Here is a 23,370-nt window from a genome sequence, read left to right on the forward strand (position 1 = left end):
CTTGGCTGCTTTCTGTCAACATTTTTGTGTGTGTGGAATTAATTTCATAATTTTACCTGGACTAACGCCATCTGTTCAGCTGGACACATTTCAAATCTAGAGCTTGGCTTCTTTCTGTCATGATTATCATTAAAAAAAAAAAATAAAAAAAAAATTTTTTTTGGGGGGGGGGGATTAATTTCATTACTGACACGTTTGTCACTCAGCGAAATAATTCCAATGATTATTCTGCATAGGAAACAGCCAGGCAGTTAATTTAGATGCCTTAGTCAGTGGAAGGACTGTCTTGTCTAATCCTTAGTTCAGCATGAGCAGTAGTGCGGTACGTGCCCTCATCAGATGGTAAACACGAAAAGGACAGTAGCTTTCAGAGCAAAATGCAGAAGCCAGGGCTCGTGACGATAAATGATGAGAAGATGATCTGATTGGGTCTCAAGAAAATGAGATTTGCTGCCACCCCCTCCGCTATTTAACCCCGTCCTCCCCTACCTTCGGTTCCTTTCGTTTCCTCGAGGCCTTTCGCAATGGCGCTATATTGCCACATCTTTCATGGGAGAAAATGAAATCGCCTGGAGATTTGCCTGTCCACTTCCCTCATTTATTTTCCCCCGCTGTCTTGGCCTTCGTTGAGTGGGGGGGGGGGAGAGAGAGAGAGAGAGAGAGAGAGAGAGAGAGAGAGAGAGAGAGAGAGAGAGAGAGAGAGAGAGAGAGAGAGAGAGAGAGTGTGTGTGAGAGAGAGAGATACAGAGAGAGCTAGAGATAGAGACAGGGAGAGACAAAGAGAGAACATTTTTTAAAAGAGACATGGAAAGACAGAGACAGACAGAGATTGAGAGAAAGAGACCGAGGGATGTTGCAAGAGACTGAGAGAGGAAGCGAGACGGAGATTTTAGAAGTATTGAATCGTTGACAGAGGCTAACCCTGTTTTAGTAAATCGATATATACGAAGCATGCCCTGCAGAAAACGTGTGAATTTTAAACCCTGATTGCAGTGCTTTTCAAGTAGGATTTTAGTCAATGCCTGAATGTGGTGATCTTTATAGAGTTAATTAAAGAGAAAGTTTTTTTTATGTTTTTTTTAGTGCAGATAAAATGAAAGGATTAGAGTTTTTGACATGAGCTATCGGAGGAAGATAGAAGAGAACGAGGTGTGGTTTACACCCTTCCCTTTTTTCACTTAAATAAGTGATTGATCCGCACCATTGATTGATTGCTGGAATTGCACTAGTCTATGAATCCCTAGGTTGTCGCTGTGGAAATTGCATTACAGAAACGAACCTGTCAGGGATCCCTTTGGATGGTCGCTGTGGACAGGCTGTCGTTACGGAGAGGTGGTCGACGGGACAGGTTCGACTGTACTTTGTTTTTCATGTACAGAATAATTTATTTATGTATGTTTTTGTGAGGCTGTAAGAACTGTTTTAGGATTTGCACCATGTAGATATCCTCATTATTAATATTATCTGTTTTTCTACAACAACCGTTCAGTGACTTGCGTTTTACGCTGAATCGGCTCCTCAGGAGGGGATCATTAACATTTTTCAGAAGATTTGTTTTCTCTCGGAAAGGCCTGTTTACTGGGTCTTCATACAACCTACTAAATGTTAGGGTCAAACCTTTCCCCTTGCAAAGCCGAACGCATGCACTAGTCGGTCACCAACCAGGTAAGCGCGTGAATTAATTGTGTCACTCGCTTCACTTTGCTGTGGGCACCCGTCGTTTGCACGTGTGAAATATGTATGCGCTGCAAAAGAATGTGACCGACATTGCAAGCTGAGAGACCTTGCGGAGGGGCGGAACTGCCCGACTTAATAGTGGTAATGAAGCTATCAATGAAGCTATGCGTAATTTTTATTTTATTTCCAGAACTCTAACTCGGATTGTCTCGAATACATATCCAGGGAGTGTCGACATAGTGCTGTTGTTTGTGTCATATGTGTGTCCGGGTTCCTTCGTGTTAAGCTGCTTTGTTCATTGTCAACATTCACTAATGGTTAGTTGCTGACTGAGTTTTCGCTGACATGTATTTCTTTCTGAAGCGCTGGAGATACTGCATTAAATAGAGAGCTCACTGCGCGGCGAAATAACAAACAAGGGCTTATTTATTGACAAGGGGAATTTGATATAACGAGGACAAGTAGTACCTGTACTGGATCGTTATTGCGAGGGAGAGAAAGAGAAAGAGAGAAAGAAAAAAAACGTTAAGTGCTGCGGGTTTTTTATGCGAGGCGTAATAAAGGGTTCTGTTTTTTTGCGTGGGCTGCACTGACACGGTTTTGATTGAAGTGCTGTTCACATGGCAGACTTGCAATCAACTTTCCCCCAACTTTTAAAGGCATAGAAAGCTGATGAATATACACGCTAATTGCTTTACCCAGAGCTGGAGACAGACTAAATTAAGTTCCCTGCAAAATATTGTGGTCTAGGAGCCCTTAAATGTTGAGATATTTGAATTTTTATTTTGATCTAGATGGTCCTATTTATAGATTTGGCAACACATGTAACGTTGATGCAAGGGAGCTAACACCGCGGCTTTGTTGACATCCTCACTTTTTCAGAGGCTAGAACAAGCTGTAATGCATGTATTATGGTCCGCGCATGGTGACATATCGTCATTATATGGTCTTATGGTGCGTTTGACATCGATTGTGGGCAAACTACACTTTGTAAACACGGGAGTGCGTTAGTATGCCTTTAAGCGGTTTTAGTCGGTGGCAAGTCAAATCAAAATCGCTGCCCACGTGAACAGCACAAACGCGCAAACTAGTTTTAAAGGCCTACTAAAGTGCAACATTTTTATTGCTTAAATGGAAAGAGCTGCATATCAGGATACCAAATATATTAAACAAAACAATTTCTTCCGCTCCGATCACCCGTAGTCGGCCTGAGAAAGTGCTCAATCTCACCTGTAATCAGCGAGAAGGGAAGCAACAGACATTTTTTTGCTACTGCTTCTCTCCCCTGAAAGTGACGTCATGAGTGGTGTATGGCTACCATGATGTCGAACGCGGATGAGTCTGAATTGCAGCTTTCGTGCGAAAGCAGTGACTTTGAATCGGAGTTGGAAACATCGGAACTACCGTATTCTGGAGCGATAGACATAGAGAAATACCAGTTCGAACCGCAAGGTTCAAGTGATGAAGACGAAAGACCGGAAAGACCAGCAGAAGAGGTCGGTCTGACTAAATACTACGCGACCGCACGCGGCCTTGCACTACCTTGCGCTACCAAACTAAAGCATGGACATGTACTATTTTTTTTAATATATATATAGTATCTTCACAACATTATCTGACTTTATACCAAGTTTTAAGTCACAGAAATAAAAAAAAATAAGGGAGTTATGATGTATTTTGCGACGATCTATCGAGCGAAAGTGAAAGCATCGTGGTTCAGCGTCCGACCATGTTCGCATTGATCTAAGAACGCAGGCTCAACCTCAAAATAAAGAATGTTCATGTAATATTTTTATATATATATCTAGAATCTTCACAACATTATCATACTTTGTGCCGAGTTTTAAGTCACAGAAATAAAAAAAATAAGGAAGTTATGATGCATTTTCGAAGAGCTAGCGAGCGAAAGTGCAAGCATCGAATATCTGCGTCCGACCATGTTCGCATTGTTTTTAGAACCGCAGGCACGACCATTAATTAAAGTACGGTTGTTAAATATTCTTATATATCTGGTATCTTCAGGACATCATCTGCCTTTACACCGAGTCTTAGGTCACAGAAATAAAATAAAAATACGGGAGTTATGATGTATTTTGGAAGATCTAGCGAGGATGATAATGATGATGGAAATTATGATAATGATGGTTATGATAATGATGATGATGATGATGATGATGATGATGATGATGATGATGATGATGATGATGATGATGATGATAATCAGTGATGGTGATGATGGTGATACTCGAATGAATGGACCAAAAGAGAGCGATAACTAGAAAAATGAACATCAGCATGTACAACAACAACAACAACAACAACAACAACAACAACAACAACAGAAGCGTGTGAGTGTTTGTTTGTGTATACGTGAGTGTTCGTGTGTGTGTGTGTGTGTGTGTGTGTGTGTGTGCCCGGTGTGTCAGTGTGTGTGTGTGTGTGTGTGTGTGTGTGCGCCGTGGTGTGTGTGTGTGGTGTGTGTGCCCGGTATGTTCATGCAATATTCGTATAGATCTAGTATTTATCCTACATACGTGAGAGAGACACCCGTGAGATAATAATAGTTAAAATGACACGTGTGTATATCATGTAAATGAGGTCATGTCAAGCAAGTCTGGCAGGGACCTGTTTTTCCACTGATTTATGATGCCAAAGTCAACGAGACAAACGTCATTATAGAAACAAAAATTGCGCTGGCTAATTACCCTCGATAAATCTTTAGAACTAACACGTCACGCCACACTTTCAGAGTGACGTTTCTTTGCTTTGACGTAATAGATTGCACGAGGTTTTACTAGAAGAGATCGAGGTTCCAAAACGTTCGAAACTCTATTGACCGGAACCCTACTGGCCTAAATACTACATGCATGATGTCGTCGTGGAATTACTGCGTAACTCCATTCTTGGCGATTTTGATGTTTTGGTCCCTTAGATCATTTAGTCATTCATTCTCACTGAGAAATATTCTCTCAAATACGTCGATACGAAAATGTGTGTGCGTGTGTGTGTACTATTTGCGAATATTGACACATACACTCCGCACGAGTGCGAACGTGCGCGCGTACACTGTAACACACACACACACACACACACACACACGCACGCACGCACGCACACACACACACACACACACACACACACACACACACACACACAGACAGACAGCTGACAGACACAGACACTGACTCACTCAAACCTCAAGCACAGACGCACACACAAACAGTAACACAAACACACACACACACACTGACACACCGTGCACACACACACACACACTGTACACACACACACCGGGCACACACACACACACTGACACACAGTGACACACCGGGCACACACACACACACTGACACACCTGGCACACACACACACACACACACACACACACCAGGCACACACACACACACAAACACTCACGTATACACAAACACTCACACACACTCACACGCAGACTGTTGTTGTTGTTGTTGTTGCTGTTGTTGTTGTTGTACATGCTGATGTTCATTTTTCTAGTTATCGCTCTCTTTTTGCTCCATTCATTCGATCATCATCATTATCATAATCATCATTATCATAATTTTCATCATCATTATCATCACCCTCGCAGTCAGAGTTAAAATGCAAACTGCATATTCTCGAATTTTGATTTGGTGTCCCAAACTTCGGACCAAAATCCGCTCTGCAAGTTTGCACAAACTTGACCCACTGCCTCCGAGTTTCGGCATCATCAGGAAACCTGTGCATGGTATGGCCCTTACCATGATTGTTGCTGCACTCAGCGACAGCACAGGCGAAGCCATATCTTCTCCGCTTCGAAGATGGAATCTCTTTTTGAACATACGTACTCGCAGTGGCAGCGCTACTATCACCGTCGGCCATGTTGCTCTTGAAGGCCGTGTTACACTCATGACGTCACTGGCACCGGGGGTGTCTCTCGCAGAATGGACAGGTGCGCGGAATCGGTTTTTATTCAATAAAAAATCAGCCACGCAAAATTTTACAAAATGGTCTTCGGAACATTTACCAGATTGCTATTACACATGTTTTCGGCGAATAAAATTTTTGCACTTTAGTAGGCCTTTAAGCGGCGAGTCTCGCCACACCATTCGGAATTGTCCGGTCATCTTCGTTGTTTTCCGGAGAAGGGAAGTAACTGCATTAGCGTGGGTTGGCTAGAACCAACCAATCAGTAAGTGCGATAAGAACAGTCTGCGCAAAATCTTTGACAAGTCACGGCCGAATCGAGCAGCGCTCAACTGAGTTTTGGAGTCGCTGCTGAATCTGGCCTAAATCGTACCTAAGTCGCTTGGGCCGTTCACATGGCACACTTTTCGCCGACTTGGCCTCGGCGACTCGGGAAAAATGTTCAAACGACTAAAGTTGGGGAAAAGTTGGATGCAAATCTGCCATGTGAACAGCACTTCAGATTTGCACAATGCAGTGCAAGTCAAGCTGGTGACCCGCAGTCCAACAACATGTAGGTGACTGTACCTGAAAAGTCAACCCATACTGCTGCTTGTTGACATAAGGTGGGGGAGGGGGGGGGGATGACGGGAAGACTGGTGGTGGTTTGGCACTGTATGCAGGTAGCTTGTACGCAAAAATTCAACATCTCCTGCTTGCTTGTAAACACAAGCGGTGAGGTGGGGTGGAGTGAGATAGAGATATTTTTTGTGAGGGAGGGGGGGGGGGAGAGAAAGAATCACGTGTAGGTAGATATAGATATATATATGCAACATTTCAAACTCTCTTGTGTGCTTGATATTTGAAGGTGTTGGATAGAGGAGGAAAGGGGGGTGGGGGTGGGATGACCGGAAGACTGCAAAGATAAACACATGTTGGTAGATAGATGAGAAACTCTCCTGATAACTTGTTAACTGAAGGGGCCGTGTGTTTTGTTTTTTGTTGGGGTGGTGGGTGGTGAAAAGGTAAACACGTGTAGGTCGATATACTATGCACAACTTGAAACTTCTTGTTTATTTGTTAACACAAGGTGAGATTTGGGGGTGGGGAGGGGGGAGAGGGAGGGAGAGAGAAAAACATGTGTAAGTAGATATGCGATAATGCAAGCTCACCTGTTCGGCTATTGACAAATGGGTGTGTGGGGGGGGGGGGATGGGGTTGGTAGAGGGGGTAGGAGACGGAACACCGCTCGCAGATAATAAGCTGCATCAGCTGCGCATTTTACATTTTAGAATTTTTTGTAAGGTTAGAAATCTCTTCATTTTGTTATTTCATTGTTGCTGTTTCTGCCTATTAAGAATTCCCTTGTCGTATTTGACTCTTTTGTTTCTCTGGGTTTATTTTGTTGTTTTTTATGTGCGTCGAGTCTTTTTACGGAAAATAACGATAGAAGTTGCATGATCGATTTTCTGTTCCGAATTTAACTCCGACTGTTCACAGATGGGTTTAATGTCATTCATATCCCCTTCTATATTTGGCGGTTCGTGCTATTTCTGTGATAGAGAAAGGTTTTGTGATATTTTGGTTTTGTCGCCCTTTCTTTTTTTTATTATCTTGTGATTTCTTCTTTAAGGTTTATTTTGACGGGCAGTGCTGTTGTATATGTTGTTTTTTAAAACTTTGTGTGTGTGGTTATTTTGAGCGCGTGCACACAAGCGCGCACAAACACACGCTCTCTCTCCGGCTCACACACACACACACACACACACACACACACGCACGCACGCACGCACGCAAGCACGCACGCACGCACGCACACACACACACACACACACACACACACACACACACACACACTGGCGCTCGCAAGAACACAACATAAGAACAGGACCAAAAAAGATATTTGTTGCATATGAAATCATATGTCTTCCATAGAAAATGTAAACCGCTCTCTCTCAGACACAGACGTACACACACACACACACACACACACACACACACACACACACACACACACACACACACACACACACACACACACACACACACACACACACACTTCATTGCCAAAACCAAAATTGCACGACATTGAATATAAATAATACAGACACCTAGACAGAGATGGGATGAAGAACATAAATAGACAGATAACTAGAAAGGAAATTGAGCCAAATGTCAACACACACCGAGCTGACAGCGGGCAGAAAAAGGACTGTGTAAAAACAAGATATGCCAGGAAAATGCCAGGCGGATATTCATTCACTGCTAATGAGACTCGTCGCACATTTTGCTGGAGGCCGTGTTGAGGGTTTCGATGTCAATACCTCAACATAAAAAAAAACATGAAAAAAATCTGACGGTTTTTATGTCAAAAGCAGTACTGTGGTCCACATTTTGAGCCATCGCAACGCGGTCTCAAAAAGGAAAACAATGAGGTTCTATTTCATTTTAAAATAAGTGGCACAACATCAATCAAATTCCCCAAAAGAAAGACTTCCAACGTTACAAAATCCATATTTTAAAAGAAAAGGGTAAGTGATTCAAATGTTCAATCCCAGATAGCACAAGACGTTCTAAAGGCAATATTTATTTTCTTCAGAAAACGTTTCTATCACTAACATTCTTAAAAAAAATATATTAATGTGCGTAAATGCGGAGTGAACACGACCTTGACTTTGTACGCAGTATTGTTTTTTCTTTTCTATAATTTTGTTGCTGTTGAGCTTCAAGCATTTGCGAAGCAGTCAGAGAGGGCAAACACGGTCTTTAACTTTCAACATAAAGCGGTAGTATTGTCTATACTATTATTGTCTTTGTGATGAGGTTAAGACAGGAAAAACACAAGCTGTTGAACTGTGCCTACTGCGTGGCTCGGCACAGATGGCGTTGACTCCCTCATTTGGATTTAGAATTTGTCAGCATTTCTGCATGAAAATAACTACTCGGATTTTTGTTTAAAGCTCCTACTGCTGGGCTTGAAAAGAATAACTTTCAGAGTTTGCTGTACTTTCTCACCCCTCCCCCCTCCTTTTTCTTTTCCTTTTTATTTTTTTTTTATTTTTTAAAGCTGTGCATTCGTGTGCACAGGGTTGGGGTATTGAGTGGGCGGGGTCTTACAGTTAGGATTTCGCTTTTCAGGGTTCATGCAGAGGTTCTTAATGGCATGGTATTTATTAACGACCACAACAGCCCTTAAGTTGTCTGGGCGGTGGTTTAAAATGAAAGCAGCCTCTATTTCCATCACGCACTATAGACATACATTCAGACCGCAACAGTAATTCTGCCATGCAAGCCGATTGCAACATCAATAACTTGATAAGTCAGAGTCGATGACAGAACAGATTCTATAAATACCAGTTGACACGAGAATACATTCAACCACAGGGTCACATGACGCACACACACACACACGCACACACGCACACACACACACACACACACACACACACACACACACACACACACACACACACATACACACACACACACACACACACACACACACACACACACACACACACACACACACACAACCTACAACAAATAAAGTCTGGTAGCTTCCTGTGCAGAGCTAGAAATGTTTTGTGAAATAATTTCGCAGACTGATCCAGGTGTCATATAGAAATCCCACCCCCACCCCACCCCCCCCCCGAAAAAAATATATTTAAATACAGAATTAAATACAAAAAATGCACAGATAGCAGCCACGCTATAAATGGTTGTATCTGTGCAAGTGGAAGGCTGCATGGTCTTGTCGGCTGGCTTTGGAGGAAGGTCCCTTTAAGGCGGTGCCAGACATTATCGGGAGATGATAGATGCTCAGCCATGAATAATAAATAGGATTCATGCTTGTTCAAACTATCGATTTCATCCACGTTGAAATTCAATTTTCTGCCCCTTGCACTAGCGTGTATGAGCTGAATTATGGCTGGTCTTCAGCTATCGCTGAGAGAGATGTCTCCGATTTGGCGTTTTTATCGTAATATCTTCAGGCCAAATGTTTTTATTTTGGATGCCTCTCTCTCTCTCTCTCTCTCTCTCTCTCTCTTCTCTCTCTCTCTCTCTCGCCCTCTCTCTCCCTCTCTCTCTCTCTCTCTCTCTCTCTCTCTCTCCCTCTCTCTCTCTCTCTCTCTCTCTCTCTCTCTCTCTCTCTCTCTCTCTCTCTCTCTCTCTCCCCCCCAATTCCTGACAAGCATGTATACGCAATTTGTTCTGCAATTCTGATTTTTTTTAAATTCTTTTTAATCAGCATAATTGATAGCTCAGTTTTGCAGCGTGTTTCGCCTGGCGAAGGATTGATAATAATGACTTGTGAGAGAAATGTTTTGTTGGTTGTATTTTTTTAAATTTTTTTTTACCCCCGTCGGTTGGTTTTTAGTCCCGCCTTCCCCGGTCTCTGCTGTATGCTATCAATCACGTCTGAGTCCCGTTGGGTAAACATCATTTGCTGGATTGTCATCACGTTCAAAATGTTCTCTCACTCCCCACCGCTTACCCCGAGCAGAATCCTCCAAACTTCTTAAGAAATTCACAATTTGGTCACTCCGTCCCCCAGCTCCCCCTTTACCCGCCAACCCCATTGCTAACACCACGCCCCCTCCCCCGCTTCTTTTTGTTCAGCATCCTCCCTAAAAAAAATATATAAACAAAATTGGGGGGGGGGGGGGCGGAAGGGGGAAGGAGGGAGGGGGGGGTCATACATTTCAACATTTGTTTTTGTTTTGCTCCCCACCAACAGCCAGCCCTTAGCACTCTCCTTCCGCTTAGCGGTCCCCTCTTCCCTAAAAGATGCTCCCAACTTCTGGAAAAAAGATCACAGTTGTGTCCTTCCCACCAACCCCAACTTTCCCATCCCCGCCATCCACAGAAACCTCATACCCAACCCCCCCCCCCCCCCCCCCCTCCACCTCCAACCTTCCTCAAAGCCCCAAGATCCTTACAACTTGTGGAGACACGTCCCGAGTTGCCTGACAACGCATATCGATAAGGAAGCCAACAACGGTCAACATTCGCCATCTCCAAACACAGCTCCCGAGGCTTCCTCTACGATCCGCCGTCGTCATAATGAGAAGTAGGGGGCTACTTGGCAAGGCCGAGAATCTCTCAGTGCCCCATCTATTGCCTGATGAATAGGTTTCTATCCATTTATAGCCTGTTGAATGGATGTCTATTTATTCACATCCTGTTGACCAGGTTTCTATCCATTCATCGCCTGTTGAATAGCTGTCTATCTATTCATATTCTGTTGAATATGACTGTCCATTCATAGCTTGTTGAATAGGTTTCTATCCATTCATATCCTGTAGAATGGTTTCTATCCATTCGTAGCAGACTGAATAGATGTCTATGTATTCATATCCTGTTGAATAGGGTTTCTATCCATTCATAGCACATTGGATAGGTTCCTGAGCCCCCCTCGAGCTGCCTTGGCATGGGCGAGAATCTCTCAGTGCCACATTTCTTGAACAAGCCGTGGGGGCGGTTTGCTGCTCAATAGGCGGTGTTCGGGGTTTGTAAAGGTTGTGATGGAGTGAATAACCTTTACTGAGACAAACAGTCTACACGTGCCCCCCTTGAGACATTTTAGGCCAGTCACCAGCGAGGGGGTGTGTCTGAAACACGTGAGGAATGTTTGTCTCACCTAAAGCAAGGGAAGTCACTCATTCACAACCCATACAAACCCGACAGTTATTTCCGAAGATCGTCTTCCCTCGGAATGGCGCCGTTTGTCGTGGTGGTGGTGGTGGTGGTGGTGCAGGGGGGGGGGTGGAGATGGGAGGAGAGGGTCCTTTTTCCCCACGTCCCTCTACTTTGTGTGTGTGTGTGTGTGTGTGTGTGTGTGTGTGTGTGTGTAGATTGCATTTTCCCCCTTTGTCTTTATACATTTTGCAACGAGTAGCCATTTAATATTGTTTTGACTTCATCACCTACATACACTTTGTTCAATAAATATAAATCGTTTTGAGGAACTTTTCCAGTTATATTTCTGCTGTTGGTTTGCTTGTATATTTGCCCCCCCCACCCACCCATTCTCTCTCTCTCTTGCCCTCTCGTTCTCTCTCTGCGTGTAAGCGTGTGTACCGTTCAGCTGATCGTTTTTCTTTCGCGCCTATAGTCTTTACACTCATTATAGCCCTCCGCCTCCGCCATCCCCCCCCCCCCCCTCACATCCCGTCCTTTTGTAATGCAGCTAGATCTCATCAAACGTTGCATCATTCAGAAATAGCAGTAGTGTGTTTGTTTATTCTGTTAGCATCATGGTAATGGGCATAACGTGATTGATTACATCCCCCAATAACCAACGGCTTTTAGGCTGTATGGCAAATTACTATCTGCTTCTGGTTATCGTCCCGATAGGACTGGGTCATCATTTTATCCTCGCTCAGTCAATCGTTTGATGTGAGACGTGAGGCGTTGCAGTGTTGTTCCAGGCCACAGAGGACCACAGGTCGAAATGTCCTGGGAGCAAAACAATTGTTGAGTTAGAAAATATTCTACTTGTCAAAGCTATCGGACATTCGACCAGCCTTGTGTCAGGACACTGCGTCAGGTCAAAAAAAGTATGCGTAAAAGACCGAAGACCGAGGCCTTGGAACACTAGCGTTGTTAAGACAATAGAATGATAACACTGTCTTCTGTCATCGACCCCGCTACTGGCTTTGTATTGTCAGGTGTCGGACACGTGCCACCCGTACCAACGCTATCACAAAAAATAGGCCATCGATGTCGTGATAGCTCAATATCGACAAAAGCTTGCCGCGGCTTTGGAGTGTTTAGCAACGTAATGTGTGTTTTTGCACTACCGCTTGCAGTAATGTTCCGAGACATTTGTCGTTTGTGATAGGCCCTAGTCCATTCACCCCAAGTTTTTTAAAGTTTTTGTTTTCAAAAGAAAGTTAGAAACAAGAGACAACAACAAAAATCTTTGCAGTTTTTCATCAGCACGAAACCGGAGTACAATTGCGTAAGCACATATCTCTCTCTCTCTCTCTCTCTCTCTCTCTCTCTCTCTCTCTCTCTCTCTCTCTCTCTCTCTCTCTCTCTCTCTCTCTCTCTCTCTCTCTCTCTCTGATCTATTTCCGCTCACTTGAAAATTCCTGCTGACTTGGATAGGTTAGTTTCGTTCCTGAAGCAGACACCCCCCCCCCCCCTACCCCCACCCCCCCCCCCTTCAGCGCATTGCAATCAGGGTAACTTTAAAAAAAAATACAGCAACAACAAAACACACTCAGACAAATTTTCAGTCACCACGTCCGGGTTTATGATAAATAGACGAACTCCGGAAATAACTCGTGAAAGAGTGAACACTCTTGCTTTTAGTGAGGCAAGCATTCGACACATGTTCTTTGTCCACGTGTTTCCGATACACCCCTCGCTAGTGACTGGTCAATACCGTCACGTTGGAAAGTTTGACTCGATTACAGGAAGAGTATTCACTCTGCAACAACCCATACAAAGCAAACAGAGTTATTACCGATTTGTCAGAGTTATTTGAATTTCCGAACATCGTCTATTGAGAAGAAGAGCAAAGGGAGTGTGGAAACCAGACAACTAGTGCCTGGCCTATAATGTCACATTGGAAAGCTTGACTCAATAAAAGTAAGAGTTAAGGAGTATTAACTCTGTCACAACCCATCCAAACCAAACAGAGTTATTTCCGATTTGCCAGAGGTATTTCCGAACATCGTCTATAGAGAACAGTCCGATGAGTAAAGGGTGTGTAGGCGCCAGAGAACTAGTGACTGGCCTATAATGTCACATTGGAAAGCTTGACTCAATAAAAGTAAGAGTTAAGGAGTATTAACTCTGTCACAAACCAAACAGAGTTATTTCCGAACATCGAATATTGAGAACAGTCTGAGTATACGATATGAGGGAGTGTGGGCGCCAGAGAAGCAAGATATTCGGTGAAAAGAATGGCTGCATCTCACAAACTCGTGATCATGGGTCTGGGTTGGCCAACTCATTTCTTCAGCCGACAGGGTTACTAAATGGAGATGGACAATTAAATCACAAAAATAGTAGACCACAAAAGAAGCTGTGGGGAAAAACATCGGCCCATTTCTAGTACACCAAGACATATTTTGCCGAAAGGGTGTAAAGGAAAAAAATCATAGAAGAGCTATTTGACATTTAGGAAAATGAGAACACGTAGGCTTCGCCCAACGAATATGACATGTATGAAACATTAATTTTGACATGAAAAAACAACACATTTACAAGTTGCTTATAAGCGATTCACAGAGAGTGTCAGAGAGTGTAGGAATGGTGAGTAGAAAGTCGCTTAAAAATGTTTGTTTCCCATCTCATGATCTGTTCGCAGTACAGCTATCCGTAAACTGTTTTCCGTCTGTTCGGAGTACACTTATCCATAAACTGTTTGTTTTCAGTGAGTTCGCAGTACAGCTATCCATCTTTGTTTCATACAACGCACTGACATCCACACGCCAGTCAACGTTGTTCAGTGATGTTTGACAGGTTTACTATATTACGTTTTCAATACAACCTGTAGTTTTGAAGATGCGTTAGTGTGTTTTGTCAGAACATAGATTAAGCTCGTTGTAAAATGACGCCGGGTAACAACCTGTTAGGCAAGATGGAAATCTCACTGAGCGAATGATGAGTCCACCACCACAACCTTACTTGGGTCGTGTATAATATTGCTCAAATCTAATGGTCACACCTATAACACAACATCACCTGTCCGTGCAATTGTTCCCAGTGTACAGGTCCCAGTGATCATACTGTATGAAATACATTAAAGTCACATCCTGGTGAGACACAATGACGTCACATCGTAGCGAGAGACAATGACGTCACATCCTAGCGAGACACAATGACGTCACACCCTAGTGAGACACAATGACGTCACATCATAGCGAGAGACAATATCGTCACATCCTAATGAGACACAGTGACGTCACATCCTAGCGAGACACACTGACGTGACATAGCGAGAGACAATGGCGTCACATCCCAGTGAGACACAATGACGTCACTTTCTAGCAAGACACGACGACGTCACATCATAGCGAGAGACAACCGCTGTATGAAATACACTGACGTCACATCCTAGAGAGACACAATCGCTGTATGAAATACACTGACGTCACATCCTAGAGAGACACAGTGACGTCACATCATAGCGAGAGACAACGGCTAATGTCACATCCTAGCGAAACAGAGTCCCGAGGTGTCTTTTGAGCTTTTCACGTGACCTCTCCCCTTTGTCAGCAGTGTGGTTACATTACACAATCCACACATCAGCTGCCTGAGCGGTTGTAGCGTGCTGGCGTGTGTTCCTCTTGACAGGCAAGAGACCAAGGGTAGGGCGGCTGGTGGCGAGAGAGATGAAGGGACGGGGAATGTTTCCGGCACCGTGTGCTGGGCTGTGAGCAGTGCCCGCCAATGTTTAGCTCGGGCACCATCGCGGCAGACACGCTTTAGTTCTATGCAGGAAAATGCAGCGCGCTATTCTGGCCATCCGGCAAACTGTCCTCCTCATCTCTAAGGCAGACTGATACCAAGAGGTGTAAGTTACACCCGCCTTCAGGCTCAGGCATTTTCAAACGCTCGACTCAAGACTAGCAAACATTGGTTGTATGGAACAAGAGGCTGCAGGAGAGAAGAACTGGAACAAGATCCAATATGTGTTGATACAACATACACACCCACAACAACTGCTGTGTGCTGAGTCACACTTGAACATGGAAATACACCTATAAGAACCAACACCAACAGATTCAGTCACGTCTGGGTGGTGCTGGAACAATCCTATTTGTGGAACTCATAGGGACACGCTCGGTCACACTTCACTGGTCCTGCTGAACTTTCGTAGATTAAAACATAAGTTTATTTTAACAAAATTTACAATTTTACAATTCGTAGATGTGTGGAGATAATTCTGTCAACACAGACACTGGTTCGCTTGGTCACAGCTGTACGGGAATTTTAGAGTACTCATAACCTCCGTGAGATATTTGTGTGTGAAAACAAACACTGGAACGCACGGTGACATCTGGCTGGTGGTATGGCGCTCTGTTGATGAATATATTTAGAAACGCTTAGTCACGCCTTGAGGGTTGTGGAACACTGCGTTTTGATGTGGAGATATCAGTGGGAGGCTGGTGACACCTGGTTACCCCGCTCACCTCTGGACTAATTCTTTTATGAAAAGTCCGGACTTGGAATGCTTGGTTACATACACGCCGGGCTGAAGCTAGAGTACTCCGTTCAATGACATCCAACACCGATACATGCAGATAAGTAACACAATGTCTTACGTGACTTCATGTTTCGCATTATGACGTCTTCTCCAACATTCATTTCACTTTTGACGTCGGGTTTGGAATATAAGGTCAAGAAGAGAAGTCTTGGTCTGTTCAGCCGGAGTCGTTTGCCAAAAATTGTGGAGATACTTTGGTCACACCCGCTGGGTGCCAGAATATTCTTGATCTTCATCAAGACCCGTGCTTTGCCGCCCGGCCCTGTTCTGCTGGTGCCACAGCATTCTGTCCACAGGTTCAGGTATCTCTGGCACTCTGAGGTATCTCTGGCACTCTGAGGTATCTCTGGCACACCTGTCTGGTGATAGGATACTGCCTTCACCTGCTGAGATATCACACATGGATGGTGCTAGGGCACTCTGCTCACCTGCCGAAACCCAGTGACATGGCTGGTCAAACCCAGTTCGCGCTAGAGTACCCCAGTCTACCAAGCAAACATATTTTTGCCAAAAGACAGTGACAGTGGCGGTCACACCTGGCTGGTGCTGGAGCTGGCCTGGTCAGGCGGAACGTCCATGCAATCCGCGTCCCTGAGCGAGCAGATCCTGTTGACCTTGGCCTTGAGCCTGGCCACGGCCTTGTTGACCACGTGGTCCATGCACGTGACGATGTGCGGGTAGATGATGGTTTGGATCGTGGACAAGGCGCGTGCGCACGTGACCACGTTGACATAGGAGTGCAGGCTGATGCCGCCCCGCAGCGCCTCCACCAGGAACAGGGGGAAGGTGCACAGGAAAAACGTCAAGGTCATCAGCAAGGTCATCTTCACAAAGTCAAGGTCGCTCTCCGACAGTCGGTTGTCGTTGCTGACACTTTTGAAGCTGGCGTCCTCCTCTGCCCCTCTGCAAGGGTTTTTCCTCCTTTCCTCCTCCACTCTTTCCTCCTCCTCTTCCTCCTCTTCTTCCTCATCCTCCTCGTCCACTGGCTGTGAGATGGGCAGGCGCGGAATGTCGGTCAGGTCGGACTTGTTCATTATAGGCATGTACTCCTGTCTACTGGGGTTGCTCGTGCAATTCGCTTTTTCCTCTTCCTCCTCATCCTCCTCATCCTCATCGTCCTCCTCCTCCTCCTCCTCTTTGATCTCGCCCTCCATGTCCTCCTTCACCTCCTCCGACACGGTGATGACGGGGGGTCTGGACGGGAGGGACAGCTTGAGGCCCCCAAGCTCCCCTCCCCCCGCCCCACCACCACCCCCTGCCTCCATCTTCGCCCCCACGCTGGCCGGCAGAGGCAGCAGGGGCCCTCGTGCTTCCGCGACCTTGACCCTGTCCGTGTCCTTGTCCTTGTCTCGCTGGCGGATGTCCTGGTCGGAGGTGAAGGGCGCGGTGTCCTTGAAGAGCTTGGGGTTCTCCAACTGGGCCTGCAAGGCGGAGATGTCGACGGAGAACTTGCGCACGTAGTTGTACTGCTTGGCCTTGCTGATGGGGTCTGGCGGCGTGCTGGAGTCTCCGATCTGACAGATGGTGTGGCGTCGCCGGCCCAGAACCTGAGGATAACATCGAACACTGTCAGTCAGTCTATCAATCAATCAGTCAAGCGCGCAAGCAATCAATCAACAAATCAGTTGCCAATCAATCAGCAACCAGTAGCCAATCAATCAGTTAGCTGAAGGTACTTGTAGCTGATATTGTAATGCGCCTCTCTCTCTCTCTCTCTCTCTCTCTCTCTCTCTCTCTCTCGCTCTCTCTCTCTCTATCTATCTCTCACACACACACATGCACAGACACAGACACAGACACACACACACACACACACACACACACACACACACACACACACACACACACACACACACACACACACACACACACCATTCATGAAATGCCCTGTCTGTTCTTTAGTGAAAAAAAACTTTTTTCTACATGTGACAAAAATTAACACACATATCATATATCATATCCCTACCTGAGACATGTTAACTCCTAGCATGTTGGGCGTTCGCTGCACATGGGTGGGCAACTCCCCGAGCCTTTTGGCGTGGTTGTTGCCCTTGATGGGCGTGGTTGGCGAGACGTCAGGGCCGATGATGTCAGGCAGCTTGGACGAGCAGGGAGAGATCGAGGCTTTGTCTATATCTTCGCTGGACTGAGCTGTGTCCTGCTGGTTGACCAGGAAGTGTGGCACGGGGCCGCTTGACCCGTTGTTGGACTGACCGGACAGGAAACTCTCCGACGTCTTCACGTCGCCCTGACGCACCTGCAAGCAATGAAGGAGAGTTTAGACTGGGTCATGCGATTTGTTCAAGATACCCTTAGGTTTCTGAGACGTTGTAGAGTATGGTAGGGGGCTGTTCACAACGCGTCAGCACGAGACAGACAGCATTCCAATGTAACTGAATTTATTTATATTTTAAATCGACGGGCATAAACCTGACCGCCAGAACAGAAAACTGCATCGGGACAGTCACCAACAACATAACAAAACTACCAACACCAAAACGTACCTGCAGAAGCCTGGCCCCCACCACGCCCCCCGCGCCCAGCACGACGAGGAGCACGAGCACCGTGAGAATGGACAGGCGGGAGTTGGAGCTCTGCGCACTGAGCACCAGGTAGCTACCTCCCTGCAGCCCGCCTAGCGAGGCGTAGAGGAACGAAACGGCCATCAGCAGCGAGGTGAGGAACATGGCCACACACACGGACACGGGCCAGGCGTGGCGGACCACCGAGCTGAAGCAACCGGACCCCCGCAGCACGTTCTCCGCGCAGAAAGCGGCGATGAGGATCGCCAACCCTGCCGCAAGGAAGACGTAGACGGTGAAGGTGGCCACGCCGAAGTCCAGCGTGGGGTTGTGCCCCGCGTGATGGTACGTCAGCAGGTGGGCCAGCTCCATCGGCGCCCAGACCAGGTCCAACCCGCAGCACAGGAAGAAGAAGACGAGGACGAGCGTGTAGCTGTACTTCCTCACTCTCCGGCTGTGGAAGATGGCGAGGAGGACGGAGAGGCTGCCACCACCGCCCAGCACCACGGCTAGTATCAGTGCGGCTACGGAGAGTACCACAGAGTAGGCCTCAACTGTCACCTGGCCTGGGTTCAGGCTGCTCCCCCCTCCCCCGCCTCCTCCTCCGTTGGTGGAGGTCAGGCTGGCGTTGCTGCTGTTGATGGCCATGGTGGTGATCGTTGTTGCCGCTGTTATCGTTTTTTGTTGTTGTTGTCGTTGTGTTGATGTTGCCGCTGCTATTGGTACTGTTGGTGTTTGTTGTTGTTGCTGCGATTGCTGTTTTGTTGGCTGTGTTGTTGCAGTAGCTATTGTTATTGTTGTTGTTGATGTTAGTAGTGTTAGAGCAGAATGGGTAGGTTTTGAGTGTTCACCCTTTTCGGCTTTTAGCGTGTCTCAAGTGTTGTTTATCCACGTGCAGTCTGAACTCTGTAGGGCAACCGGTTCTGTGACTATATTTCAAGCTTGGGAGACTCAGAACTCGCGAGAGCTATTTCGGTGGTACTCTCAGACAAGACAGTCGGCTTGGAATTAAAGACAAGTGGATGTGTCTGTGGTGGGAGAAGCTGGGATAGTTAGTCCCCTTTCCATCACTCGCTGCAATCTGTATGTTTCACTGTCCGGGAGTCGCCTGAATCTGTCATCTCGTCATATCCAGTGTGTGTGGGAAACCCGGATGTTCGATATTGCATCACACGTTTAAACTTTCACTTCAACACCGAGAAAACTGTCCTCCTTCACCTTCAAGTTCTTAAACAACACAATCTCATATTCATGGTGAAGTAATTTTTTCTGATAAAAGTCAACATACTTTGTCAGCGTTTCTCCAACGTTTCCGGGCACAGTAACGCAACACACCCTGTTTCACGCATTATTTTTGTTGTGCGTATGGTATTCGTATTGAAACATTAATTTTCTTGCTGCGCCCATCAGTATACAGGCTGTCAAGAAAATGATTTTATTGCTTGAATTCTTTCAGAGTGTAACCACAAGACGATCCAACTTATAGCAGCAAAGACTTATGATTTTATTGCATGAATCCTTCCAGAACACAAGACTGTCCAACTTTCAGGAGTGTAGACCTATAGAAGATGCGTTAATCATTACTTACTACCAGCGTACCAGCAGTCGACAGAACAGCGGTTGAAGTAGGCTGTAGCTCTTGTGGCAAGCTGTCACAAACTATCCAACTTTCAGGAGCGTAGACTTATGATTTTATTGCATGGATCCTGCCAGAACGTAAACACAAGACTGTCCAACTTTCAGCAGCGTAGACTTATAGATGATGCGGAATGTATTACTTACTATCAGCGTGCCAATAATCGAAGCAGCAGCTTATATGAAGGGCGGTTAAAGTTGACTGTAGCGCTCTTGTGGCAAGCTGTCAAGTCTATCCAACTTTTAGGAGCGTTGACTTGTAGAAGATGCGGGATTCATTGACGGGCCGCCAGATACTATTGGCGTGTTATAGAAGATGCAGGATTCATTACCTACTGTACTAGCAGCGTGCCAACCGTCGAACGGGCAGCGTTTGAAGTTGACTGTCACGGAGCGGTTGTGGCAAGCTGTCGTCCCGTGCGTGTTGCCACAGGGAAGAAGCTGGAGTGAGTTTGTTGTGATTGACAGTCGTCAGATCGTTAGGACAGTCGTAAAAGAAAGCAGGCCCCGGGCTAGGGCTCCTGGGGACTGTTTCTTCACAGCAGTGGAGCCTACAAAATCTTATTTAAGTAGGCTCGTTACCAGCCTACAGGCTGTAGACCATAAATAATATCCTAGACGCTAATAGTCTCTCGTTACGCTGTTACTTCCTGCTGGGTTTTTATACTTGTTGACTTTGGTTTCGGCTTCGTTTTCTCGATGTCTGTTAACAAAGTTCGTACACACACCAGTTCCGCCTACACTTGTGTCACTTGTTCACCCTACACGTGTGTTGCTTAGTGTATCGAAAGATAGCGTAGCTTAGACTATATTTGATTTATCCGGGTTCGACGCTTCCTACATGTGTGCCGTTGTAAGATGAGCGATATAGAGAGAGAATGGCCAATCTGGTGCTCTTCTGGCTTTTATCTTTCACTGCGACGTTCAACAAACAGCATGCGAATTAATCATTCGCTTCTCGGGGGGGAAAGGTTATCAGAGCGAGCACCCACAGTCACATTTCCAATCAATACTGCGATGAAAATCTGTGCGGCTGAGTCGGGCCGGGTGAAAAGAAGAAGAGAGGAGAAAAAAAAGGCGGAGAGAATCGCAAGGGGTTTTGTCACGATCCTGCCCTTCAAGCCATGTTTATCTGCAGGCTGGAATATATTGTGTCGCTCTTCCCTTCGTCAATCTGGCTGGGGATTCACGTGCCCACTCACTACAGTTTCGGCGGCTCCTGGGGGGGTCCCTACGTTGTCTTCTCTGTCTCTTCAATCAGGGCTAAGTGGTCGGTCTCTGTGGAGAGATTGGCTGTGCTGACTTACACAGGCCTTCACTCCCCGACGCAACAAAAAACGGATCGTTACTTAGTGTGGAAAAACTGTTGGCGTGGCTTCATCATCACATAGACTGGCGGGGTGGTAGACGACGGGCGATGGGCGACTTGTTTTACTGCGGTAGCTGGTTGGAGCGGCCAAGACACCTTGTTCTACCACCGAGCTTTGTTGAGTGTAATATCGTTTTCCGTCCCGTTCACACCCTTCATTGACAGAGAGTCGTTCAGCAAAGCGACTTTTTTTTGTTAACACATCGCAGTGGTCTAGCAGTCAAGACACCTTGTTCTACCACCGAGCTTTGTTGAGGGTAATATCGTTTTCCGTCCCTTTTACACCCTTCTTTGACAGAGTCTGAAGTCAGTCGTTTAGCAAAAGGGCTTGCTCTTATGGCAACGCCTCGCAGTGGTCCTACGGTAGGTAGTTTTCCTGTGATTGGTGCTATGAAGCCCACATTGTTCCAGCTACAAGAACAAAACGTCGATGACGACAAAAGGGTACGTGTGCTGTTGATGTTGTTTTGTAGCGATAAACTTGGCAATTTTCATTGACGAAGTGGAATCAGTCGGCTGGATCTGATTCATAGCAGGAGTGAGAAAGAAGTTCAAACATGGATTAGCACATTAGGTTGGTCGAATGTCAAACTTTTCCCCCATCTGATTGAGGGTAATACTGGAAGAATCACACCTGGCCGACTGACTGACCGTCGCCGAATACAAAACCTATCACAACTGAACTTGACAACTATCACAACAAAACATCTAACCGATTACAGCAGAAGACATAACCTATCACAACTGAACTTGACTTGACAACTATCACAACAAAACATCTAACCAATTACAGCAGAACACAAAACCGATCACAGCAGAACACACAAGCGATCAACGATCATTGTGACGATGCCTTGCTGTCACAGCGGAGGGTAGCACGCGACAGCAGCAACTGAAGAGAAACGAAGAGAGGGTCGCACCACAGCGCTGTGTAGCACGTGCAAACTCTCTGGCTGCTGTCTGCAATCTGTTGTCAGACAGGCTCTCTCGCTCTCTGCAGTCAGTAGAGGGACAAACGCTCTCGTTGTGTCTCTCTGTAGTCGGCTGAGGGGCAGGCTCTCTTGCGTTTTGTCTCTCTCTGTCTCTGTGTTGACAAGCAGGGTCACCGGCATCGATAGATTACCTGGAACAACACAGCAGACGCGCACAGGGCTTTAGGGGTTTGTCCTGGCAAACACTGGAGACTTAACGCTGGAGTGTTATCCTCTTAACCACAACACACACACACACGCGCACACACACATACACACACGCACGCATGCACGCATGCACGAACGTACACACAGACACACACACACACACACACACACACGCATACACACACACACACACAAATACACACACACACTCACACGCACTCACACACACACACACACACACACACACACACACACACACACACACACACACACACACACACTGCGCTAAAACGGTGGCGAACTAAAAGTACAGAGAGAAACAGTGCTAATTATAAATGGTTGGCTGTAAATGTGTGGTTTGAAGAGTGTTAGCAGTTTGGTTCATCCGTTGTCACGTTTTCTGCCACCCGGAATCCCCGCGGGCAAAGCGATAATATCACGTCTAATTATAGGTCCTCAGCAAGGCAATTGCCTCGGGGTAAAAAAAACATGGTGCTAGATCCAGCGCTAGTTTCTTGTATGTGGTCGGTCGTCCACAGTTTGCGCGTTCGTCATACAGTCGAGCCTGTCTACAACGACCGCCCAAAAGTGGCCTTTAGAGACAGGTGGTCACCATAAACAGGTAAATTAAATAGAATAGATGCGCGTCTGGGAACCTTTGGAGTGGTCGTTATGGGCAGGTGGTCGCCTTCGGGGGGTGGTCGCAAAGGCAGGTTCGTTATTCAAAACATCACGGTACTAGCAGTTTGTGCTCGCACTTATTTTAGCTAACGTGTCCCATGGCTTCACAAAATACAGCACAGTTCGCAGATATAAATTATATAGTCAGCGAAAACAAAGCAGAGAGTACACATAGTTCACTGTACTGAATACAAACATAGGGTTTTACAGCTTAGAATA

General features: G+C 46.0%; 2 protein-coding genes across 2 annotated transcripts in view; one reads left to right on the forward strand and one right to left on the reverse strand.

The window, feature by feature from the left end:
* The window catches only part of LOC138968691 (arginine--tRNA ligase, cytoplasmic-like), a gene marked incomplete at its 3' end in the record, with an annotated part of 154,209 nt that overhangs the window by 32,180 nt on the left and 98,659 nt on the right, over window positions 1-23,370 (forward strand).
* On the reverse strand, window positions 14,747-22,553 carry LOC138969706 (uncharacterized). Its single transcript, XM_070342565.1, has 3 exons — window positions 18,310-22,553; window positions 17,772-18,062; window positions 14,747-17,352 (listed from the first exon to the last, which is right to left on the reverse strand). The coding sequence occupies exons 1-3, from the start codon at window positions 18,973-18,975 to the stop codon at window positions 16,336-16,338; spliced, it is 1,974 nt and encodes a 657-aa protein (XP_070198666.1). The 5' UTR covers window positions 18,976-22,553; the 3' UTR covers window positions 14,747-16,335.

This window comes from Littorina saxatilis, linkage group LG6 (assembly GCF_037325665.1).
Source record: "Littorina saxatilis isolate snail1 linkage group LG6, US_GU_Lsax_2.0, whole genome shotgun sequence".
Lineage (NCBI taxonomy): Eukaryota > Metazoa > Mollusca > Gastropoda > Littorinimorpha > Littorinidae > Littorina > Littorina saxatilis.

Bases quoted from the DNA above. Each gene is read 5' to 3' on its own strand.
- LOC138969706 (XM_070342565.1), bottom strand. From the start codon at position 18,975: ATGGCCATCAACAGCAGCAACGCCAGCCTGACCTCCACCAACGGAGGA. The intron at 18,063-18,309 runs GTACGTTTTGGT...CATTGCTTGCAG, and splicing joins TGGGGGCCAGGCTTCTGCAG to GTGCGTCAGGGCGACGTGAA. The intron at 17,353-17,771 runs GTAGGGATATGA...TGTTATCCTCAG, and splicing joins TAGGAGTTAACATGTCTCAG to GTTCTGGGCCGGCGACGCCA.